The following is a 23,466-nucleotide window of genomic DNA, read 5'->3' as shown; positions in this document are numbered from 1 at the left end:
CCTAGGGCTGAAATTCTTTGCTCTGTAGAGAAGGAAACTGAGAGTTAAAGAAACTGAGGAATTTGCTCACATTCACAAAGCTTGGTAGTAGTAGGTATGGGGTAAGAATCTAATTTAATTATCTTTAAGCAATGTAGATAATTTTCAGCTAACAGAAAATTTGTGTTCCAGAACTTTCCACCTTGGTTGTTTAATCCTGGAATGCATTTCTCCACTGAGTTGTATGTACGATGGCTAGCTGGTTAGGTGGGTCCACAGTGTGGTATTTAATTCACAACATACATGAATTTGTACTAATGGTATCATGGAGCTGAGCCACCATGTGCAACGTATCACTCCAAGTTCTGTTTGAAGATGGCGGAACACAGATCACCTTCTGTTTCTCAGAACCTTTTCCCAAGAATTTTGTAACCAGTGTAGTGGATGTTTGCTCATCTGCAGCTTTTGGTTGGCTTTGATGGACTTGGACAAAAACTCTCATAGGGTGGGTCTTGAAGAAGTTGACAGAAAGAAGATACTCTAGAAGCCAGGAGAAAGACACGGGGTGGGTGGAGTTTTCTGGTAGTCCAACTCCTAGAGACATTCTCAGGGCCCAGATTGACATTGCTTTAGTTTTCACTGGACCCAGAGACTGCCTGGTCTTCTTCCCCAGTTAGTAAATTTGCCAGATTCAGAGAATAAAAGTACGGAATGCCCTGTGGAGTTTGCATTTCACATAAACAACATGTCTGAGATATACTAAAAAGCATGCGCTGATTATCTGAAATTGAGGCATCCTACATTTTATCTCGCAGCTCTACTAGCTACAGTCTTTTGTGACCCACTGTGGTAGGTTTCCCTTTTACTCCAGTTCAAGCCCACTTTGATCTGTCCTTGAGATTTCAGCCTTCTAAAAATGCTGATTCATCCCATGTTGAGTGAACCTCAGGGTTATTTGCAAATCAGGTGTTTGTAAATAGGGAACTTCTATCCTTCCCTTAATCCCACGTTCTAATGGAATTTTTGTTAGGAGATACCCAGGTTTCCTGATTGCATGTAAGGGCTTGCAAGGAGGCTCTCAGGGAGGAATCAGTGTCAAGGATCTAGAAGGATCTTTTACCTGAGGGCTGGGCATATACCTCTCCAAAGAAACACTTTGATGGGTAAAGAACCAGATTTCCTGAAAGTATAACAGTTATTTCTAATTACAGAGTCAGCCTTAAATGACCAAAATTCTATTTATGCTCCAAATGGGATCTGCCTTCCAAATGCTCTGCCTCAAAGGAAGTTAGAGCCCATCAATAGTAGACAGTGGAAAGTAGGCAACTCAGAGCTTCAGCAGAGAAAATTCAAGGTTAATTGGAATGAAAGAAATCCTCCAGCGATAGGTGGGCAAGTCCAGTCCAGGAGTTCAGAGTGCTGATCTGCTGCTCATTATGATTTCAGTGCTCTGACGGGTGACGCTCCTAAAACTCAAGGGTTAGGGAGAGCTCATATTAATATTTCCTTTCCAGATTCCTTTCCCCTTCCTCCTAAACTCAAAAGACAACCACAGAGCACCATAGCTGGTAAACTGGGGAAAAGAAACAACTTCCTTCTACCTTTTCCCAAATACTCTTAAACTCATACAAAGCCTACATCTGTGTCTCAGCAGCAGGGAGTGAATACGGAAGAGGTTTGCTGGAGAATCCTTTACGGGGTAGGTGGGTGGGAAATGGACTAAGTCAATCATTTATCAGGGAGACTTGGGAAGGTCTAAAAGCTTCTAAACATGACAAACAACCCTGACTTCACAAACAATGAGGACAATTACCCTCGAATCATTGGATACCTTTAATTCTAGGGCGGACCACAAGACATGATCAGTGAAGACTATACCATTATCTCGGTCCACAGGATTCCAGTCGAAATCATCTCTATATCCTGTTTCCAGTCACAGACACCATGGTCAAAGGTGCAGTCAACTGAGATATTTAAATCTACTAAGAAAAAGGGTGCATTTCAGCATCATTAAGCGGATTAGGAAATGTTTTACCATTGGGAGCTTTGGAAGGCATGGCCATGTTTGCAGTTTCTGTCAAGAGTTTAGGGAATTTGGGACTAAAAGATGCAAACTATTATCTAGGATGGGTAAACAACAAGGTCCTACTGCATAGCACAGGGAACTATACTCAATATCTTGACAAGCCATAATGGGAAAGAATGCAAACATAAATATATACATATGAATGTATAACTGGATCACTCTGCTGTGCAGCAGAAACTAACACAACATTGTCAATCAAATATTTCAATTAAAAAAAGTTTAGCTAAGTATGGCCATCTTGGTATCCATTTTGTTTGGCCCTGCAGTCTGCGAGGGCCTTAAACTGGCTTTAGCCCTAATGCAAGTGCAAGCCCATGGAGTCACTTGTAAAAGTGAGTTCCTCATATGGCTTTCCCAATGTCCCCTGTGATTGAACCCTCCTGCTTCCCAGGACCTTGTGTCTGCCTTAGATAAGACCCCCCTGAAGCTTACTAACACCCCAATGTTTTCATTGGAATCCATCAATGCAACCTTAGCCCAAGCCCAAAGCACTACACACACATGGACCCTCATAGAGGGTGTGCCCCACGTTCTGCCTGGACTTCCCTCTAGGGCCCCTGGAGGCCATGCCATGTCATTCCCCAAGACCTGGATAATAAACTTGTCTATTTCAATTTCTTTTGTGGTCTTTTGTTGAACCATCTGGCACCCAGGGGCTCCATCTAACAAATGTTCATTTAACAAATCCTACAACTGCATGGGGTACAGGGTCAGCTAGCACAACTTTGACCCAGTGCCTCCAGTTACTTTTATGTAGATTGGGGTCAGCAAACTAACATCCTGGCCCACTGCTTCTTGCAAATAAAGCTTTATTGAAACACACCAAGCCTATTCATTTACATATTGACTATGGCTGCTTTTGAGCTGCAGTGATAGAGCTGACAGATGCAACAGAGAGTGTATGGTTCACAAAGCCTGAAATATTCAGCCTCTGGCCCTTTACAGAAAAAAGTCTGACCTTGATGTAGTGCCAGAAATTACCACTGGGAAAGAAGAAAGACTGAGAGGTTTCTGATTTGTAATGAATACAGACTCTGGCTTGGAATGGGGGGCTTTTGCAGTTTATACTAAGGAATAAAGGAAGGGCAAAGAAAGGGGAAAAGCTAAAGAGATAAGGGCAGCAACTGGTTGTTGATGCATTAATGATTTGCAAAGCATTTTCACGTACATTACATCATTTCATGTGGCTGCCACAAAAATTCTACAATCATGACCATTTTTAAGAAAGTAAAACAGAGTCACAAGTGATTTGACCAAGTCCTCCAGACTGAGGGTTGGAACTAGACCTGACTCCTAAACTAGAATGGCTGTCCATCTACATATATCTTAAGCCAGTACAAACACACAGCCTCTTCTCACTTTCCTTTCTTCTTAACCCTTTTTCCCCTATTCCAGAAAAGATATTTTATTTCTGTCTAAATTCTAAAATTAAAAGATGCTAGGTAATGCTTGTTCCATTCTTCAATATTCTTTATGAGTGCTATTACCCTAAAATATACTCACTCCTAATATATGTTACTCACCTTTGTGTTTCAGATGGGATGATGTAGTTTTTCTTTGGACCAGAACCAGATCAACTTCACTCACTTCATTCACCTTAGGAGCTAACAATGAACACTTGATAAAAAAAAAATCCCTAAAGCCCCACATACTAAGAAGGTACGAATCAGTGAACAAAGAGGGTTTATCATATATGGCTTATCATACATAGCTGGCCATTCGTAACCATGGGCTCCACATTTACAGATTCAACCAATGACAGGTTGAATATATATTTTTTAAAAATCCAGAAAGTTCCAAAGAGCAAAACTTGAATTTGCCTTGCATACCAGGAAACCATTTACACAGCATTTACATTGTATTAGGTCTTTTAAGTAATCTAGACACTACTTAAAGTATAGGGTAGGATGTGTTTAGGTTATATATGAATATTGCACCGTTTTATATAAAACTTGAGCATTCATGGATTTTTGTGTCTGCGGGGGTGCCTGGGACCAATCCCCCAGGGATACTAAGGGACAGCTGTGTTCTACTTACAGAGTATGTTACAGCAATGTTTCCCTAACATTTCCAAAGCATTCATATTGGTGCCAGTTTCCGCATCTAGAACATCTTTTTCAAAAGGTGCCCCAAGTGGACCCCATTAGGCATCACCTAACTAACCTAAACACAGCATATTAAAAATCTGAGACATGACTTTGCTGACAAAGATCCATATAGTCAAAACTATGGTTTTTCCAGTAGTTATATATAGATCTAAGAGTTGGACCATAAAGAAGGCTGAGCACTGAAGAACGGATGCTTTCCAGCTGTGGTGTTGGAGCAGATTTTGAGTCCTTGGTCTACAATGAAATCAAACCAGTCAATCCTAAAGGAAATCAATCCTGAATAGTCATTGGAAGGATTGATGCTGAAGCTGAAGCTCCAATACTTTGGCCACCTGATGGGAAGAACTGACTCCTTAGAAAAGACCTTATGCTGGGAAAGATGAAGGCAGGAGGAGAAGGGGACAACAGAGGATGAAACAGTTGGGTGGTATCACTGAGTCAATGGACATGAGTCTGAGTAGGCTCCAGGAGATGAAGGACAGGGAAGCCTGGCATGCTGCAGGCCATGGGGTCAAAGAGTTGGACACTACTGAGCAAGTGAACAACAATAACAACAACAATGGGGCAAGCACAGACAAGGCAAAATAGAGAGGGAGCAACAGATGCCTGGTGAGAATGGAAGGGAAAGTCCCAGGCTGGGTCAACATGGAAATCCCCCTGCAGGGGCCGAGGCTGATGATGGCTCTGTACAGTCACCGGTGACAATGGTGATTCTGTGGCTCATGTAGAAAACTGAAGCTTAAGCTCTATATAGAATGTTCCTCTATTTTACCTTTTAAAATTATAACCACACAACTCTGACATTCTCCTTTCACTGAGTGTGCCTGTAAAAAGTGCCTTCAAGAAGGAAAAAGGTAGAGTTTAGCAGATCTACCTGGGTGGGCGGGATGTCTCTGGGGTTTAGGGGTGTGCTGCACCCAGAGCTGGGCAGCCAGATGACTGAGCTGACAGGAGCAGGCTTCCTTGGTCAGGAGCAGAAGGAGGGTCTGCATCAAATAGGACATCTCCCGGTAAGTGGAAAAGGCTGACCTTCTGTGCATCCCACAGCAGCAAATGTGATTTTTTTTTAATTTTATTTTATTTTTAAACTTTACACTGTATTAGTTTTGCCAAATATCAAAATGAATCCACCACAGGTATACATGTGTTCCCCATCCTGAACCCTCCTCCCTCCTCAGAAGATGTTAGTTTCCAGACCATGTAGAGAACCTTGCTTCTTCAGATTTAAAGCTGACCCCATCTTACATAGGCTTCTCTGGTGGCTCAGACAGTAAAGAATCTGCCTGCAATGCGGGAGACTGGGGTTCGATCCCTAGGTTGGGAAGATTCCCTGGAGTAGGGATTGGCTACTCATTCCATGGGCAGAGGAGCCTGGCGGACTGCAGTCCATGGGGTGGTAAAGAGCTGCACACGACTGAGCGACTAACTGTCACACTTCACTTCACCATCTTAGTTACGGCATCTTCCTCTTTCCTGTCATTTGCCAGGGAAAACTACAATTAACTTTTCATAAGATGCATAAATTAACAAAAGTCATACTTGATACTCACAAAACACATCTCCACGAAGGCTTTGTTCTTGCTCCACATGGTTCTCATCTCTTTTCTCATCCTCCAGCCTCTCTTTCTTTCTGTTTTCATTCCTCTTCTTTTCTCCGTGAGGGTTCCCATCTCTGGAAATGCTCTCTTCAGAGCTGAAGGGCTCCCAGTCAACCTTTGCGGTGGGTCCCTCTGGGTTCTGCATGTTTTTCATTTTACCTTCTGTCTCATGCTATTCTTATGAGCAAGCAATTTCTTAATTCTGTCCTTGATGGTACGAGGTGCTCTAAGGAGTTCTTTCACAGAATTCTCGGGGATAACTAAAACCAACAGTAAAAGAGAAGTTCCACATTGACCAATAATCAGATGTCTCACAAAAACGGAGCATTTAAAAAATGTCAAAGTGCAGTCAATGAATGCTTCCAGAATCAACACATATGAGGCTCAATCATCTGATATTTTAGAAAGAACTGCATTTGCATCTGTTTTAAGTGGTTCCAATGGTTACAGCGGAATCTTAACTACCTTAATCGTTCAAAGACAAACCTTCGTTTTGCTTCTAAACTATGATGATGAAATACCTGCTCCTACCAAGCTGGGTTACAGATCACGACGTGATGAATTTTCCAGAATCCTCTAATATTTCTGTTTTCACATTGGTATTTGTCAAAGCTGCTGTTGCCCGGGGAGCCCTGTAATTTGTTTAAATGTGATGTTAAAAAATTATAGCTAGCACTATGTTGAACCATACGTACATTGCCAATAAGGAGCAATTTGTGACCTACAAATTTTTGACTTTTGATTCAGTGTATACATATCTTTGAATTTCTTCACCTCAACCAACTAGTATCAAAAGCTAAATGATTTTCCTTATTGAGAGGCATCTATATTTAGTTTTACATTCATTTCATATTTCTCACCACTAAATTAAATTCTTTTTTAAAATGCATCTTGTAATAGACTGACAGACACAGAAAGCAAATTTATGATTACTAAAGGGAAAAGGGAGTGAGAGATAAAATAGGAGTTTGGGATTAACAGATACACACTACTACTATATATAAAATAATCAATAAGGACCCTACTATACAGCACAAATCCCTGGTCAGGGAACTAAGATTCCCATGCTATGGAGCAACTAAGCCCACATGCCACAACTAGAGAATCCGTGCTCTGCAATGAAAGATTCTGTATGCTGCAACTAAGATCTGACACAGCCAAATGAAAAAATAAATGACAAGTTGACTTTTAAAAAATGCTAGTAAAAAAGAGGGCATTTATAAGGTTAAAATGGGTGAATACATGTCAACTACTAAGATCAGTGGCCAACATATATTGGGCCTGTGTCTACTATTATTTTTAGAATTCATCACCAGAATGTCGAAAATCTTCTACTAAGTTAAATTCTTTTCCAGATCATACCTCTTCTGCTTATGTTATTACTGAAGGAAAAAGTATTGGAATGGCCTCATTGTACTCACATCTATATTCTTGAATATGCTCTGTAAAATGTGAACTTCTAATGATTAAAGCATATGTTCAATGACTAAAGAAGCTGCTTTCCAATGGGAACCACCATTGAATTTTGGTAAAGAAGCCATTGTCACTATTACTCCTCCTATGAGTGCATGGTTGTAGAGCATTTAATACATTCTGGGCTGGAGTTAAGCCCTACACATGGATGCTTATTTATTATGTATGGATTATTTCATGTAATAGCCAAAACAGTATTAAGGGTCAGACACTATTATGGGCTTCCCAGGAGACTAAGAGACACAGGTTCAATCCCTGGGCTGGGAGGATCCCCTGGAGAAGAGCATGACAACCCACTCCAGTTGCTTGGAGAATCCCATGGACAGAAGAGCCTGGCAGGCTATAGTCCATATTGTCACAAAGAGTCGGATATGACTGAAGCAACTTAGCATGCACGCACACACTATTTGAAGAGAGAACTGAGATCCTGATAGGCTAGTTTGCTCTCAGACCATAGGCAGTAGGCTAGGGAGCCAGGAATCAAGCCAAGGCAATTTGATTCCAGAAGCCATGCTCTTGGTAACTAAATGACACAGTGTCCTTTCTTAAATTGACTGTTACTAACCAAGTTGGGTAGTATTAGAGTTTTGATTTCCTTAGAATGACGTATAGCTGCTGTCAAACTCAGACCAAATTATCTAATGGTGCATTATTAACCCACATATTCCCTGGTGGCTCAGATGGTAAAGAATCTGCCTGCAATGCAGGATACCCGGGTTTGATCCCTGGGTTGGGAAGATCCCCTAGAGAAGAGAATGGCTACCCACTCCAGTATTCTTGTCTAGAGAATTCCATGGACACAGGAGCCTGGTGGGCTACTGTCCATGGGGTTGCAAAGAGTCAGATATGACTGAGAGACTAATACATACACACACGTATAAGAACAGTAAAAGAATACACACATCCACATTTAGGTTGCATTATTCTTTGGATACAGATGGCATAAGGATAATTGACTAACTCCTCTTTTGTACTGCCATCTAGGGTCTGGACTTTTTCAATAATACACTCATAATAAAAGCTACTTTATTATTATACAAGCAGTTCACACAGATACAAATGTATTTTACAACACAGCATTTTATAATGCTGAACACTAATTAGATGTGGTTCTCTCATTTTTCTATGACTTTTCTTTGCATATAAGGGTGGATTTTGGTCATCCTTTAAGCAATGTGTGTTAAGACGTTAAGATCAATTTTCAAAAGAGACATGGCTGTTTATTTTACAGAGAATCAATCAAAACAGAATGGAAAGGACTGGGCAAATAACATAGTGAGTGACCTGAAGATAGTTTTCTTTTGTAAATAAACATTTTGGCAAAAGACTAGAGAAATGATTCTGCTGCAGAATGGACAGCAGCAAAATTAATGATTTTTCAGATATCAAACAGAACATTGTGATAAGTTTGAGGTTTTGAAGAATCAAGAAAAATTTGTTTTAAACTGCTCCCCTAAGTAAGCTTAGAGTTGGATGACCAAAGAAAAAAAAAGTTTTCTTAGCATAAGAAATGTTTAGGTTGACCAAAATAACAACAGCTCATTAACAAACAGCTCATGCAATTCTATGCCAAAAAAAAAAAAAAACAAGCCAATCAGAAAAATGGACATTTCTTCAAAGAAGACATGCAGATGGCCAAAAACCACATGAGAAGATGCTCAACATCACTAATTATCAGAGAAATGCAATCAAAACTACAACGAGGTATCACCTCATATCAGTCAGAATGTCCATCATCAAAAAGTCCACAAACAGTAAATGCTGGAGAGCATGTGGAGGGAAGGGAAGCCTCCTATACTGTTGGTGGCAATGTAAATTGATACAGCCACTGTGGAGAACAGTATGGAGAGTACTTTAAGAACTAAAAACAGAACTACCATATGATCCTGCAATCCCACTCCTGGGCATATATCCAGAGAAAACTGTAATTCAAAATATACATGCACTGCTAAGCTCATAGCACTATTTACAACAGCCAAGACATGAAAACAACTAAATGCCCATCAACAGAGGGATGCATAAAGAAGAGGTGGCACATATATACAATGGAAAACTACTCAGCCACAAAAAAGAACACAGCAATGCCATTTGCAGCAACATGGATGGACCGAGAGATGATCATACTAAGTGAAGTCAGTCAGGTAGGGGAAGACAAATTTCATATGATAGTACTTATACATGGAATCTAATTTTTAAAAGTGATACAAATGACCTTATTTACAAAATAGAAACAGACTCACATATTTCAAAAACAAATCTATGGTTATCAAAGGGGAAAGGTGGAGGGGTGGACAAATTAGGAGGCTGGGATTAACATATACTCACTACTATATATATATATATATATATAGACACATATATACCTGAGTCACTTTGGTGTACATCTGCAACGAACACAACATTGTACACAAACTATACTTCAGTAAAATTTAAAGACTGTTTGGGTTGATGGGGGATTTACAATCTCTAAACACTGGGCTACAATAACAAAAACATGGGTTGCAAACAGCTACCCACTTGCTCGCTTACAAACAGTGCCTTCATTTGGACGTTGGTGACACACTGTGGTTTCAAGAGGGGCCAGTGATTAAGAAGGAAGAGCACTCCAGGTCTGTTTTGGCCAGTTCTTCCTAATCTCTGTGATTCTTTGGTCTGGGGACAGGGATGAGTACGTGGAGGTGAGTTGAGTTGCTCCCTTACTGACACAAGTGTTTTTCCAGTGAACCTTTTTTCTCTATGCACAGCATTGTTCTGCATTTACTTTTACAGGATTTCAGAGTCAGGAGGAGCTAGACCTTAATGAATATGATTGAAACTGTGCTAATAACAGTCTGAGCCAGAGCTAACTTTATTGAGCATCTACTATGTGCCCGGCCGAACTAAGCTCTCTGTCTATACTACCTCATTCAAGTCTCAATGAACCTATGAGAGATATTGGGAGAATGTGGGGGCCCCCAAACATAACCCAAGATAAGGATTTGGGTGCAGGTGGTTTACTTAACAGGTGATTCCAGGAGGCGAAAGGGGTAAGAGGGACAGTGAGACAGGAAGGAGGAGAGTCAAAAATGTTGCCTCGATGGACAGGTAATCACTGTGGGTGTCAAGGGACATCTGGGAACCAGCACAGAACCCACCTCAGAGCTGTCCTGCTGCACAGGGGAGGCTGGGGGATTGAGGTGTAGATCTTGGCCCCCACGGCTTGAGGACTGACTATCCCTGGGGGTGAGAACTTGGGGCTTTAGCTCTGGGAGGAAGGCACAAGGCCACGATGCAGGCAGAGTCCACTGCACTGGGGCTTGGGACATGCACAGAACTGTCCCCCTCACTGGAGTCAGGGGTCTCTGAGGGATGGTGGCCTGGCCCCTTCTGAGGACTCGCTAAAGGGCCACCACGGGGCCCATTTCAGATAGAAAGACACTGAGTTTAGAGAGGTGAAGCACCTGGCCAAAGACCAAGGCAGTATGGGGTACAGCTTGGATTCAAATTCAGGCCTTCCTAGCCCTAAGCTGGGCTGTCGACCAGACGACCTGAGACCGGCGAGGCCAGAATTGACATGTGCAAAGTTGGTGGCGTGAGGGAGCCCTTGACCACTGATCGTGTGTGGAAGGTTTACTGATTCCGTCCCTTCTTGCAGGTCTTTCAAATTATGGCATCTTTCCTGCATCCCACCTACCCATGCACATCCCTGCACAGGAAGCCAGTCTCTCAGCCTTTCTTTGAATAAAGTTCCAGAAGGACACCATGGGCACGTCTACACAGAGGGACAGAAACCACAGCAACAAGCTACTGGAGACCGAGGAGTCGCTGAATCCCATCTCTAACCAAAACGGGGGCCCTCCTGGAGGCCATGGTCCCCACTCCACAGGTTCTCTTCACTCTGAGATCCCTGATGGGGAAATTTGTCAGAGAGAATGCAGTCCCGCTCTTGGCCTACTTTGGCTATGGGAAAGCACTTTTACTTTTGTTGTTGTTCAGTCTCTCAGTCATGTCCGACTCTTTGTGACCCCATGGACTGCAGCATACCGGGCCTCGCTTCCATCACCAACTCCTGGAGTTTGCTCAAACTCATGTCCATTGAGTCGGGGATGTCATCTATCCACCGCATTCTCTGTCTCCCCTTCTCTCCTGCCTTTAATCTTTCCCAGCATCAGGGCCTTTTCCAGTGAGTTGGCTTTTTTACTTTACATTCCTCAAAATATTTACAGGTACTATGTCTGCTTTTCCACACCCTTTTTTTTTTTTTTTCCCCTTCCAGGTTAAACGCTGCCCCGTTCTTTTGGCAGTTCTTCACAGAATGTGATTTCCACACTCATCTTCTTTGCTTATACTCTTGTGTACATCATCTCATCCAGTGCCACTGGGTTATGATGAGTCTTTTATGAGTGTGGTGCTCAGAGTCCATCATGGTGTGTTGGCTGTTTATTTTTGCCATCACTGAGTTCAGCTCTGCTGTCATCAGGAATATCAGCCAGGTGGTGGTACAGGATAAGATACAGGTCCAGGGACGACTTACAGCCATATTTATTGGAATATGTGGCTATGCTCCTAAGGCATCTATGAGAGAGTAGAGTCAGGGTGGCCAACAAGTCTTGGCACACAATGAGCCAATGCTAAAAGGGACAAGATCAAAGGATAAGCCCAGGTGACTAAACAGAGTGGGACACAGTTGGTCAGGCACGTGAATGACCTGTAATCTTTGTGGCTGGTCTTGGAGGATATTCCAGGTGCTCACCATGATTTCTAGTTTTCTTCTCTTTCAGGATGCATGACAGGATTAGATATATTTTCTCCCCTGCTTCCAAGCTTAATCATGATCGTCCACACTTCTTTAACTGCTGTGATGAACCCTCAGCCTTGGATTGACACCGTGATACCATAAGACAGTGGGACCTCTGTCAGCCTGCATTCCTAAGTGACAATGTGAACAAGAAATGCCCTGACAACTCTCTCTGGGTATAGCACAAGTGGCAAAAGAAACTGTGATTATTGTTGCAGCTTTTGACAGCAGTGATGTTTTCATTGAGTGTTTCAGAGTTTACCAGCTAAGCATTAAAGAATTCATCAGCGGAAACCATGAGACTTGACTCTACTTAAAAAAAAAAAAAAAAAAAAAAAAGTGAATAGAGGCTTGAGGAGGATTACAAAGGGAGGTTCGCGTCATTGTACATTTTTTTGTTATCCGTTCTGAAAAAAGTCCTGACTCACATGGTTAAAAACCTTCTCCGGTTCTAAGCCACTGACTCTTCAGGACTGTTTGTTATTGCCCCATATTCGAGCCTCTCCTGACTGATACATTTGCTCAGTGTCATCGTCCTCAAATTTTATTTTCAGTATTTGAAAACATGTCCTGAGCAGAAGACCCTTCAGAATCCCTGCGGTGCTTTAAGTGCAGTGCCTACAACTTCTGTGAGAACAGGAGGTGTGGTCTGATTAGCTGAGAAGACCAGTCAGAGGCGGAGTTAAGTTTACAAGCACTGTATGCAGGCATCCTGCTCCCCTTCTGCTCCCAACACACCAGAGGGGAAGCAGCAGGGAGAAGGAAGGGAGGAAGGAGACAAGGAGCAAATGCTTTATAGGGAAGAGCCAAGATGCGGTGACCAAGTGCACTTACGGGCACACTGCAGTCCGCTGCCTTTATACCCCTGCTTGCACTTGCACTTGAAGGATCCTTGGGGATTGAGGCAATTGGCATGGAGGCTGCACGTGTGGGTATTTGCAGCACCTTCATTTATATCTGAAAATGTGAACAGTCGCAAGAATCATCTTGTGGTAACAGCACTTGCTGAAAGACTATCCCCTGAACTTGAGTAACTCCAGGGCCAACCACTCCACCCAGCCAGCGAACCCTATGTGGCCAGGGAACTGAGAAGCGCTGAGGATGCCTGATGCCTTGGCCCAAATCCCTGGCTTTGCTTGCTGCTGGGTATGGTGGGAGGGTGTCTGCAGCTCACCTCCCCCACAGAAACCTCCTCTTCTGCTTATCAATGCTCCTGACATCTCTAAGTTGTTCGGGCTTGATTGCATAACATTGTCGTCGGCCAAACTTACCACTAAATAACAATATCAGAAAGTAAATTCTATAGATGGAAGGGCTTGGGACTCCTTGCCCACAAAGAAGAAGACAGGCTAGGAAGCACTGACATCATCTGAAAAATGTGAACCTTTTGTTCACAGACTGCCAGGAGCAGGGGTTAGGCCGGTCTGAGCTCGTCTGTTGGGTTTAGACTCAGAAAGTTTACTGAATTCCACCCATGTGACAGCTTCCTTGGCCTTCTTTTCCTTCCCGCTTTTTTGCTATACTTCTCGAGGGCTTCCCATGGGCACTTGTGGTGAACAACCCACCTGCCAATGCAGGAGACATGGGTTGGATTTTTGGGTCGGGAAGATCCCTGGAGAAGGAAGTGGCAACCCACTCCAGTATTCTTGCCTGGGGAATATGCACACAAAACAGGCTATTGTTTGCTTGTTTAATTAATTAATTTCTTTATGGTCGTGCCATGTGGCATGTGGGATCCTAGCTACCTGACCAGGAATCGAATCTGTGCCACCCTGCAGGTGAAGTGCAGAGTCTTAACCACAGGACCACCGGGAGGTCCCCTAGGCTATTGTTTTTTCCTCAGCCACAAGGGGGCTCAGGTGCTGATCTTAATCACTTGTTAAATCACAAGGATTTGCTTCCTTTGACAGCTCCCCGTGTGGACTCCCACCCTGTCCTGTGGCATCTCCCTCTAGGTCTCAGGAAACAAGCTCCAACTCTGTGACACAGCCTGGAGTTGGACCCCAGAGATGGTGGGTTCTGGAGCATCTTGGAGGATCCCAGCTCACAAGAAGTGGGGATGTTACAAGCAGGATTAAGATGGCCTTTAGGCTTCAGGGAAGAGCTTTGGAGGCTTCATATGATGTGTTCAAAACCCAGGAATGGATATTTCCCCAACACGATTACACAGGACACGTCCTGGTCAGCTCTGAGCTTAGGGTGGAAAGAAACCCTATTTTCCCTGCTGCTGTCAGCTTTCCGTGTTACGCACACATGTGTGTCACGGGCACGTTATGTAAACAGGAATCTCCAGGGGGCCGAGATGTCTGCAGGACCAGCCCCATTCATGCTCTCTCAAGGGCAATGGGAAGCCGTGCAAGGGCTCCCCAAACACCCCACTTCACTTGCTCATTGGGACTTGGAATTCCTTCCCTAAGGGACAGGATTTCTGATTTCACCCATCTCGGGCCGAGAGCTGAGCGATACCTCAGTCTTATCATAGAGTCATCTTGATGACCCCAGAAAGCGAACATCTTAGGGGACATAGAGCTGGAACCATGGGAGGGTTGAAGGAGGAGCGAGGAAAGAGAACATTGCATCTCCTTCATTCATTTTTCTAAATCCATTCCTGAGGGAGACTTAGGCAAGGGCCACTGAGGTCAAGATTAAGCAGGACTTGTTATGCCTCCTTTTATCAAATATAAATATGCTTCACTGTCCTCATTTTCAGGGCTTTCCAGGTGGTGCTAGTGGTAAAGAAGCCACCTGCCAATGTAGGACACATAAGAGATGCAGGTTGAATCCCTGGGTTGGGAAGACCTTCTGGAGGGGGAAATGGCGACCCATGCCAGTATTTTTGCCTGGAGAATCCCATGGACAGAGGAGCCTGGAGGGCTACGGTCCATAGGGTCACAAAGAGTTGGACACAACTGAAGTAACAGCACTTTTAGCTATACCTGGAAATAGAACCAAAAATATAATCAAAATGAAACCAATCAATTTTTTTTCAAAAAACCCACAAAATCATCTCAAGCTATTTCTCTCCATAATAGAGCTACAGAGACTGCGATTCTTTACGTTAAACTTTGATTAACCTGGCTTCATGTAATTCATGTCATCAGAGTTCCCAAATGACAAAAATTTAGAAAAATATAGCTTTCTTTGTGTTGTTAAGCTGGTCAGTTCAGTAGATGGTTCAACTAATAGACTGAACTGATGTATAAATACCTGTAAGAAAGCCTATAGGTTTCTTACCTACACAGTCGTACCGGCCACTGATATATTTCAGTTCGAATCCAACATGACATTTGCAATAGTAGCTTCCAAATGTGTTCACACATCTTCGATTGTAGGGGCAGAAGGCTTTATCAGAGACACATTCATCGATGTCTAGGATGGAGAACCAGGATACGTCAGACACAACAAGAAAGCACCCTCCCTCCAACACACGCTTGTGCCCGCACCCAGAGCACACAGCACGCACACACACGTGTGGTTTCTTCACTGGAAAACTCTGATTATTCTGCTACCAATGTCCTATCCTCCGGGAAGAGTTCTGGATCCCTGAGGCGCATTCACTGGATTTCTATCACTTTGTACAGCTTATTTTAGAGGTATTATCTTGCTGTAATGGCATTACTTCTATTCACATTTTCTCTCTCATTAGGCCCTGCCTTTTCTGGGGCAGGGAACATACGGTGGCACTTGGTACACAGACACTCCATTTTGCTGAAAGAATTAATATTCTTCCAGCTATGGATATTGCATGGCAAACCTAATACACAAACATTCAAAGCTTGCATTTTACGAAAGAATTATTTCATGAGCAACCGCCTCCAAATCCTGTCATATTGTCCCAAATCAGAAACACGGTATCTAAAGAATGTACTGATACATAAATCATGGGTCAGGTGGAATGAAGCCATGATGCAACTTAGGAGACAAGAGGCTTCCTTCCTTTGCTGCCATGGAAAGTCACATCACCGAGGGGCTGACAGCTATGCTGACCAAACCATTAAGACTCAGACTTTGCCTTAACTTTCAGATGTCAAATCAAGTAAATTTGGAGCCATCATTATTTTGAAACAGTGGTTAAACAAGAAATTTGGTGCTGGCTTAGTGTTCTTTTTGCATTCTTGATATAATTAACGAGTAAGTGTTGGATTGACCAAAATTATTTTTCAGGGATCACTTTCATGTACATCAAGTTTCTCCTCCAATACAAATGGCACTCGACAAATCAAAGAGGTGGGTGAACACTTGGATTCATTTGGTCAAGAATTAGCCTTGACATAAATCTGATTTTACTGAAGAGCACGAAACCCTATGAATTGAATTAAATAATTGCCTGCTCTCAAAGAGCAGAACCAAAATTTTAATTTATGCAGACTTCTATTAAAGTGGTTAACTGATTGAGGATCTATTTGAGTGAGATTTCTAAATGTGGTTTATCAAGTTATGTATCAATACATTTACGGTAAATAAACACCAACCACCTCAACTGAAAAGTATTTCTGTTGTAGTCCAGAAGTTAGAATATTAAGTCATAGTGCTATTTGCTTGCTTCCATCAAAAAAGATTAACAACTCTTTCAACATTCTGTTTGGTTTGACATCCCATAATAATGCTATGTGTTAACTTGGTCATAATATTATCTATCTTTAGTGCAATATAGTTAAGTACACTAAGAGTGTATACAACTTGGTAGTTGAAGTAAAAAGTGCAGGGTAAATATACAAAAATAAAATTACTTGTATCTTTTTCCATTATGGCATCAGGCAACCCAACAAATTATAGAAAAGTGTTTCCTCTAGCACAGCAAAGTGCATCTAGAACATTCGTGCTATAAATGTTGTCATGGAAATGGACATAAATCTGTCATTTCAGGAACTTTCGATGTCTAGTCAACAAGTAGGTTGTGACGGATGAAAAAGGAGGAATGGAGTAAAGGGAGAAGTCAGGGGAGGAGGTAATTCCATATACTCTACCTTGACAAGCTCTTCCATTGGAGGCCAAGCGGAGGCTCGGAGATGGACACAGACAGCGTGGCCCCTCTTCCATGTCTTTACAGCTGTACTGGCAGTTGGTCATGGCACACGTCCTAGAGTCTGTGAAAAGAGGCACAGGTTAGCCTTTTCCCCAGGAGATGATAAAAAATGCTCACTAAGGAACGATCGCTGACCCCTGAGACATGAAATGTAACACGTGGGATGGCATCAGAGGATAAGCTTCATCATCTGAGTCCCAGATGGAGATCCAAATGGAATCTGTGCAGGGGTGGTGTCTTGTTGGCCCCCTGGTTGATTCTGTTGCCCAGTGCATTGCACCTGACTGTCTTTAGGCAGAGCATGCACCCCTCAGTCACCAAAGACGGCATCTCTCTCTCTTCCTATACAAGATCCTTTACGTCACCTGACTGATCTCTACTACTGGCTGAAATGCAACCTCTGATGGAGATGATTCATTTGAATAAATAGGGTAAAAAAGTGCCAATTCTACCCATCTCTCCATTCATATCTAGCCTCCTTGAGAGTCACTCAAATCATTAAACCTTGTCTTTTAGGTGCGTGTATTAAAACACGCAGCAGGTAAGGCTGATCAGCTACCCAAAAGCCATTCCCATTACTGAGGCTGAAAAGCCAGTTACACATCTTTTTCCTAGCTTCCCATGCAGCAACAAGGGAGTGGCCATATGATTCGGTTATAGCCAAAGAGATATTAAGATAAGTCTGCTGGAGTTTCTGGAAAAGATGCTGCTGCATGACAAAACGATGGACACAAAAGAGGCGTTTGTTTCCCGGCATCGCTCCTTTTCCCTTGGTCTTGCCTACCTTTGATGTGTGTGTGATATCTGGAGCTAGGGCAGCCATATTGTGACCACAAGGCCACAAGCATGAGGATGAAATCAATACCCTGAAGATGGCAGAGGCGGAGTCCTTGCTGACCTGTTCTGGAACTGCTTGCCTCCAGCTTTTAAAAGTAAAGATAATTTAGTTTGATTTTTCTGTCACGCATTGCTAAATAGACCGTGTCTCACGAAAACACATATCCCGAGTAGGGTTCCAGTATATATGGATCAAAAGTGCCTATAACAGGGGAGCACAGTGAATGTCCTCCCTTTATACACCCGCATCTATAACATGCCAGTCAACCAGCTGGACGAAAGAGACTGCAAAGGGCTGGGTAAATAAAATCAGCATCCGTGAGAGACATTCAGGGCCACCTGGCCACTGGAAGCTATAAACAGGGAGGCAGAGGCAACCCTCACATGTATAGTAATAGACAAAGAGGGTACCAGGACAGACACACAGGCCACGGTAACGTAGCAAACACTGACCAATGGTTATATTTCTAGTTTATTCCTTTTCTCTTTAGTTGTCTCCTTTCAAAATTAATCTTCAAAATTTACCTCATTTGATTCTTCCATTTGGAGAAACATTATCTTTTTTGGCACTAAAAAGGCTTTTGTGGAATGTTTCAGAAACATCCATTAGCATGTATCTTTTTAAAAATGTTACGTGATGACTAGAAAACACTGGACAGTTGTTCCCAAGGGGCTGGGGGGTGAAGGGGGTAGTTCTGGCAAAGTTCTATTTGGTAGTGGTTACATGGATGCTGGCTTTATAAGGATTCATTAAGCTACATATTTGTTTCTTGGGGGTTTCTGTTTAATGTATAATAAATATTTTTTAAATATACTCAAAAAAATTAAAAAAAAAAAAGACTCTCTGAATGCCTGCTTTGTCTCTTAAACATGCTTGCTAATGGAGACTCTAGTGGTGTTGGGGCATTTTGCCAAGTGGAGCCAGCAGCTCAAGGGTGAGGCAGGGGTGGGGGAAGTGAGCTATGCAGGAGCCCGGAGTTTACAACCAATGGAGGGAGAGCCCAGGATAGGCTGGGGAGTCAGAGGACCCTGCAACCATGGGAAGCTGGCAGAAGGCACAAGCTGCAGGCTTGTTGGGGGTGGCAGGGCAGATGGATTTGCTTTTCAGCTGTGACATAAAACCTGAAAAGCCTTCCTTCTCAATAAATGAACGGATATAGACATTTAGGCCCCACAGGACATGGATTCTCTTTATCAGAGAAGGGCTTTTCTTTCCAGGAATGTGAACTGGAATGGACTTCCAACAAGAGTCACTAATCTTTGAGTGTGGGGCAAGGGGCGTGAGAAAGATAGCTGGTGGGAAGAACTGATGTCCTGAGATGGAACTGAGATTTATCACCTTCCTGAAACAATATGCTGGATGCTTGGGGCTGGTGCACTGGGACGACCCAGAGGGATGGAATGGGGAGGGAGGAGGGAGGAGGGTTCAGGATGGGGAACACATGTATACCTGTGGCAGATTCATTTTGATATTTGGCAAATCTAATACAGTTATGTATAGTTTAAAAATAAAATATAATTTAAAAAATATGCTTATATTTTCAGTATGCTTATTTTTTCATGAAGAATTCTAATTCATCTGTGCATATATAGAGAGACTCAATGTATCTTTCCCCATGGTTAGTCTTTTTATTTAAAAACAACGAGGCCAGAACAGGCAAATCCAGAGACACAGCATGCAGGCCTGAGGTGGAGGAGAAGATGAGTTGAGAGTGACTGCTAATGGGGACAGGGTTTCCTTTTGGGATGATGGAGATATTCTGGAGAGTGGTGATGGTTTGCACAACACTGTGAATGTATAAAATGCCTGAGGTACACTTAAAATTGTCAAAATGGTGAATTGCACAATATACGTATTTTACTACAATTAAAAATAAGTCCTAGAGGAAGGGAATATATATATATACGGCTGATTCATGTTGATGTTTGGCAGAAATCAATACAATTCTGTAAAGCAATTATCCTTCCATTAAAAAATAAGTAAATTGAAAAAATAAGTGCACAAAGATGTTTTATTCTAGGGTGATGTAAGAGTCTTTGGGGTGGGTGTTTCCCCTCCAATAACTTAATTTAACTTTGTCCCAAGCATTAAATGCCAAAAGTCAAGCCTCTGGATTGACTGAGAGCAGGCCAGCTGCTGAAACTTACTGGAACATGAGGCGTTTGGCGGGAGCATGTGGCCGCTGAGGCAAAAGCACTTGTAGCTACCGTGTGTATTCACACATCTGTGTTGGCACGGCCGAGGTTTGAATCCACACTCATTCACATCTGCAGGGGGCAGTCAGGAAATGGAGAAAGGTGAACTGAAGGAGGAAACACCCAGATGTGGAACGGGGTTGGCCTCCCTGGACGCCAGCTGTGGAGGTAGGTACAAGGGGTGGTGACTCGCCTCTTCTCTGACCATCATTAAAGCGTTGGTGAGAATGTGGAGCAAACTGAATCATCTTACACTGCTGAAGGGAATGCAAATATAGGCACAGCCACTCTGGAAAACTGTGTGGCAGCTAGATACAGACACTCGTGAGCCAGCCATTCCACTCCTGGGCAAATGTCCAACAGAAACATGGGTACATGCCCACCAGATTTCCTTGGTGGCTCAGTCAGTAAAGAATCCGCCTGCAATGCAGCAGGAGACCCAGGTTCGATCCCTGGGTCAGGAAGATCTACTGGAGAAGGAATGGCAGCCCACTCCAGTATTCTTGCCTGGAGAATCCCATGGACAGAGGAGGCTGGAGGGCTATCGCAAAGAGTTGGACACGACTGAGCAACTAAACCACCAAAAAATCTCATGCTAAAATGATCACAGTAGCACTATTCTGAATTGCCTCAAACCAGGAAGAATCCAAATCTCTCCTCTGAAAAGGATGGATAAATGACTTGTACACTCACGCAATAGAACACTGTACAGCAGTGAGGCTGAGCAAACCACAAGTACAAACAACTGTGGATGAAACTCACAAACATGATCCTGACTGGGAGAAGCTGGACACAAATGCGCACACTGAAAACCAGGCATGAGTGAAAGAAATGAAACAATCCAGGCACAGTGACTCTGTGGTGTGAGAGACAACGTACAGTCCCTTGTTGGGGGCTGGGAGCAAGTGATGGAGGGGAGCATGAGGGGTTTTCAGGGAGGCTAAGTTTCCATTTCTTGATCTGAATGCCAGCTATATGGGTGTTCTTGAGCATTCATGCAGTTGTACATTGTTGACAGGTGTACGATTTTGTGTTTCCTACTTGAATAAAAAGTTAAAACATAATCTAGATACTGCTGCCTTTAAAGCTCTTCCAGGTAGTCTGTGACAGATGCCAAAAGCACAGTCTCCTTTCAATTAGTATTTTGAGCGGCCTCATGATGGACAAATGGCCTTGTCTCACACCTTTCCTGAGGGAGCCCTGCTAGGCAGCTATTACTAGTGGTCAGGTCACAGGACAGTATTTAATCCCATATCAAGGTGCTCAGAGGACGCTGATACACAAAAAGGTTACAAAAATATGTATATGGATACCACATTTTTAAAATAAGCATAGGAAAAATTGCCTAGGAAAATTCCCTGGCATTCCAGTGGTTAAAACTCAGCATTTTCACAGCTGGGGTCTGCATTCTATCCCTGGTTTGGCAACTAAGATCCTGCAAGCAATGTGGCACAGGCAGGAAAAAAAAAAAAAAAAAACCTTGGGAGACCTGGCTCTACACGTTTATAATGGTTACCTCCTGGGAAGATTGAGAGGGGCCTTCTTCTCTGAGCTTTTCAGGGTTTAAAACATGAAACATTAAAAATGAAGTAGATTTTATTAAAATAAAAAATGATACATAAGGAAAAAAACTTGTAAAGCCATCATGGGTTTTGTCTTTGGTCACGTGGTGATGTGGGTGCCACATGTCATAACTCTCCCAAGGCAGATATAGAAAGGAGAAAAGAACCAAATTCCATGTAAGACCAAAATTCAGCACAGTAACAGGCAAAGGCCGTTCTGGAAAATAAGTAAGTGGCTGCTTTCACCTCTGAAAAGAACCTTACATGGAGATTTTTCCAGCACATTAGCTGGACACTTGAACCCCCTTGTCCACTGCCAGTCCCCTGTACACTACCATCTCCTGTATGGATCCTAACTGCTTCAAATGCATGAATCAAATAATGCTGGTTGGACATAACAGGAAAGCCAGGGATATTCCATCACTTGGTGCTAAGTCAGAGGCGTCTCTTGGAAGAAGCATTTTGGGGAAACACATCAGTTGGGTTGAGATCTGTGGCCATCAGTGGATATACATGGACTTTCATCAGGCGGCCCTGGGACAGGGGGGCTGTGGGGAGAAGCCAGACAGCCCAACATCTGAGCCACTGGACACTACCTCAAAGTGAATACTTTGCTGGGACTTGAAAAGCAGCATGAAAAAACACCTTTTCCATTCCAACTCTCTTGAGAAGGTATCTTGGTACAGAATCCAAGACATATGGAAAACCAGGTCTTCTGGTGAGAAAAGCCCTGCTAAGGGACATGGTTGAATTATTACTTCTGAGAGCATGGCTCCTGCTGCACTTCCCTCAAGCCTTGTGGACACGGTTCTAAGGAGCCCCTTGGCGGTGCTGGCCCCCGTCCTGGGGTGGGGACAGGAGAGCTAGAGGCTCCTCCCTGAGCCTGCAGGTCTGCCAGCACAGAGAAAGGCTATGTGAGCATGTGGCCTTGGCAGTGAGCTGGGGGTGGGGGCACAGAGTGGGGCAGACCCCTGGCTTTCTCTGGAATTCCATTCTCCCTTCTAGAACCCTGGCAGGGCTCTTTCCTAAGGGCAGCTGAACTGGATTTTCTGCTCGTTGCTTAACTGTGTTACAGAACTGGGGACCCTTTCTTAATCAGCACAGGTTTCTTGGTGCCTGGGCTCCTCCACACTGTGGACATCTGGGGCCAGATCACCATTAGCAGGGGGGCTGCCCTATGCACTATAGATGTTCAGCTGGGCTCTACCCACCAGATGCCAGTAGAAACCCCTCCGAATGTCTCCAGGCACTGCCAGATAGCCTCGGGGGTAAGACTTCCAGATTTATCAAATAAAATTACAGGATGCCTGGGTAAATGTTAATTTCGGCAAAATGACTAATATTTGTTCAGTGTACATATGTCCCATACAATATTTGCAACATACATACACTATAAAATGTTTGTTGTTTATGTGAAATTGCATTTGGAAATAAGATTTAAATCTAACTAGGGATATGTATCGGAGAAGGCAATGGCACCCCACTCCAGTACTCTTGCCTGGAAAATCCCATGGACAGAGGAGCCTGGTAGGCTGCAGTCCATGGGGTCGCTAAGAGTTGGACATGACTGAGCGACTTCACTTTCACTTTTCACTTTCATGCACTGGAGAAGTAAATGGCAACGCACTCCAGTGTTCTTGCCTGGAGTATCCCAGGGCCGGGGGAGCCTGGTGGGCTGCTGTCTGTGGGGTCGCACAGAGTCGGACACGACTGAAGTGACTTAGCAGCAGTAACAGGGATATGTATTGTATCTGGCAAGTCTTCCTAGCGGACCAAACTGGCCACCTTAAGAACCACTGTTCTTAATATTATAACCGCTTTAAT

At 43.3% G+C, this 23,466-nt stretch overlaps 2 protein-coding genes across 4 annotated transcripts in view; both read right to left on the bottom strand.

The window, feature by feature from the left end:
* The window catches only part of MID1 (midline 1), a 789,406-nt gene that overhangs the window by 420,910 nt on the left and 345,030 nt on the right, over positions 1 to 23,466 (bottom strand). The window lies entirely within an intron of this gene.
* Positions 1 to 23,466, bottom strand: part of LOC123465419 (epidermal growth factor-like protein 6) — a 38,955-nt gene that overhangs the window by 4,675 nt on the left and 10,814 nt on the right. Inside the window, 9 exon segments of the mRNA XM_045164481.1 lie at positions 1,858 to 1,899; positions 1,902 to 1,961; positions 3,589 to 3,669; positions 5,724 to 5,930; positions 5,933 to 6,031; positions 12,856 to 12,978; positions 15,256 to 15,390; positions 16,989 to 17,108; positions 20,033 to 20,154. Coding sequence (XP_045020416.1) covers positions 1,858 to 1,899; positions 1,902 to 1,961; positions 3,589 to 3,669; positions 5,724 to 5,930; positions 5,933 to 6,031; positions 12,856 to 12,978; positions 15,256 to 15,390; positions 16,989 to 17,108; positions 20,033 to 20,154 — 989 coding nt within the window.

Source organism: Bubalus bubalis, chromosome X (assembly GCF_019923935.1).
Source record: "Bubalus bubalis isolate 160015118507 breed Murrah chromosome X, NDDB_SH_1, whole genome shotgun sequence".
Taxonomy (NCBI): domain Eukaryota; kingdom Metazoa; phylum Chordata; class Mammalia; order Artiodactyla; family Bovidae; genus Bubalus; species Bubalus bubalis.
The sequence above is the reverse complement of the archived record's forward strand: the minus strand, read 5'-3'. Positions and strand labels throughout refer to the sequence as shown.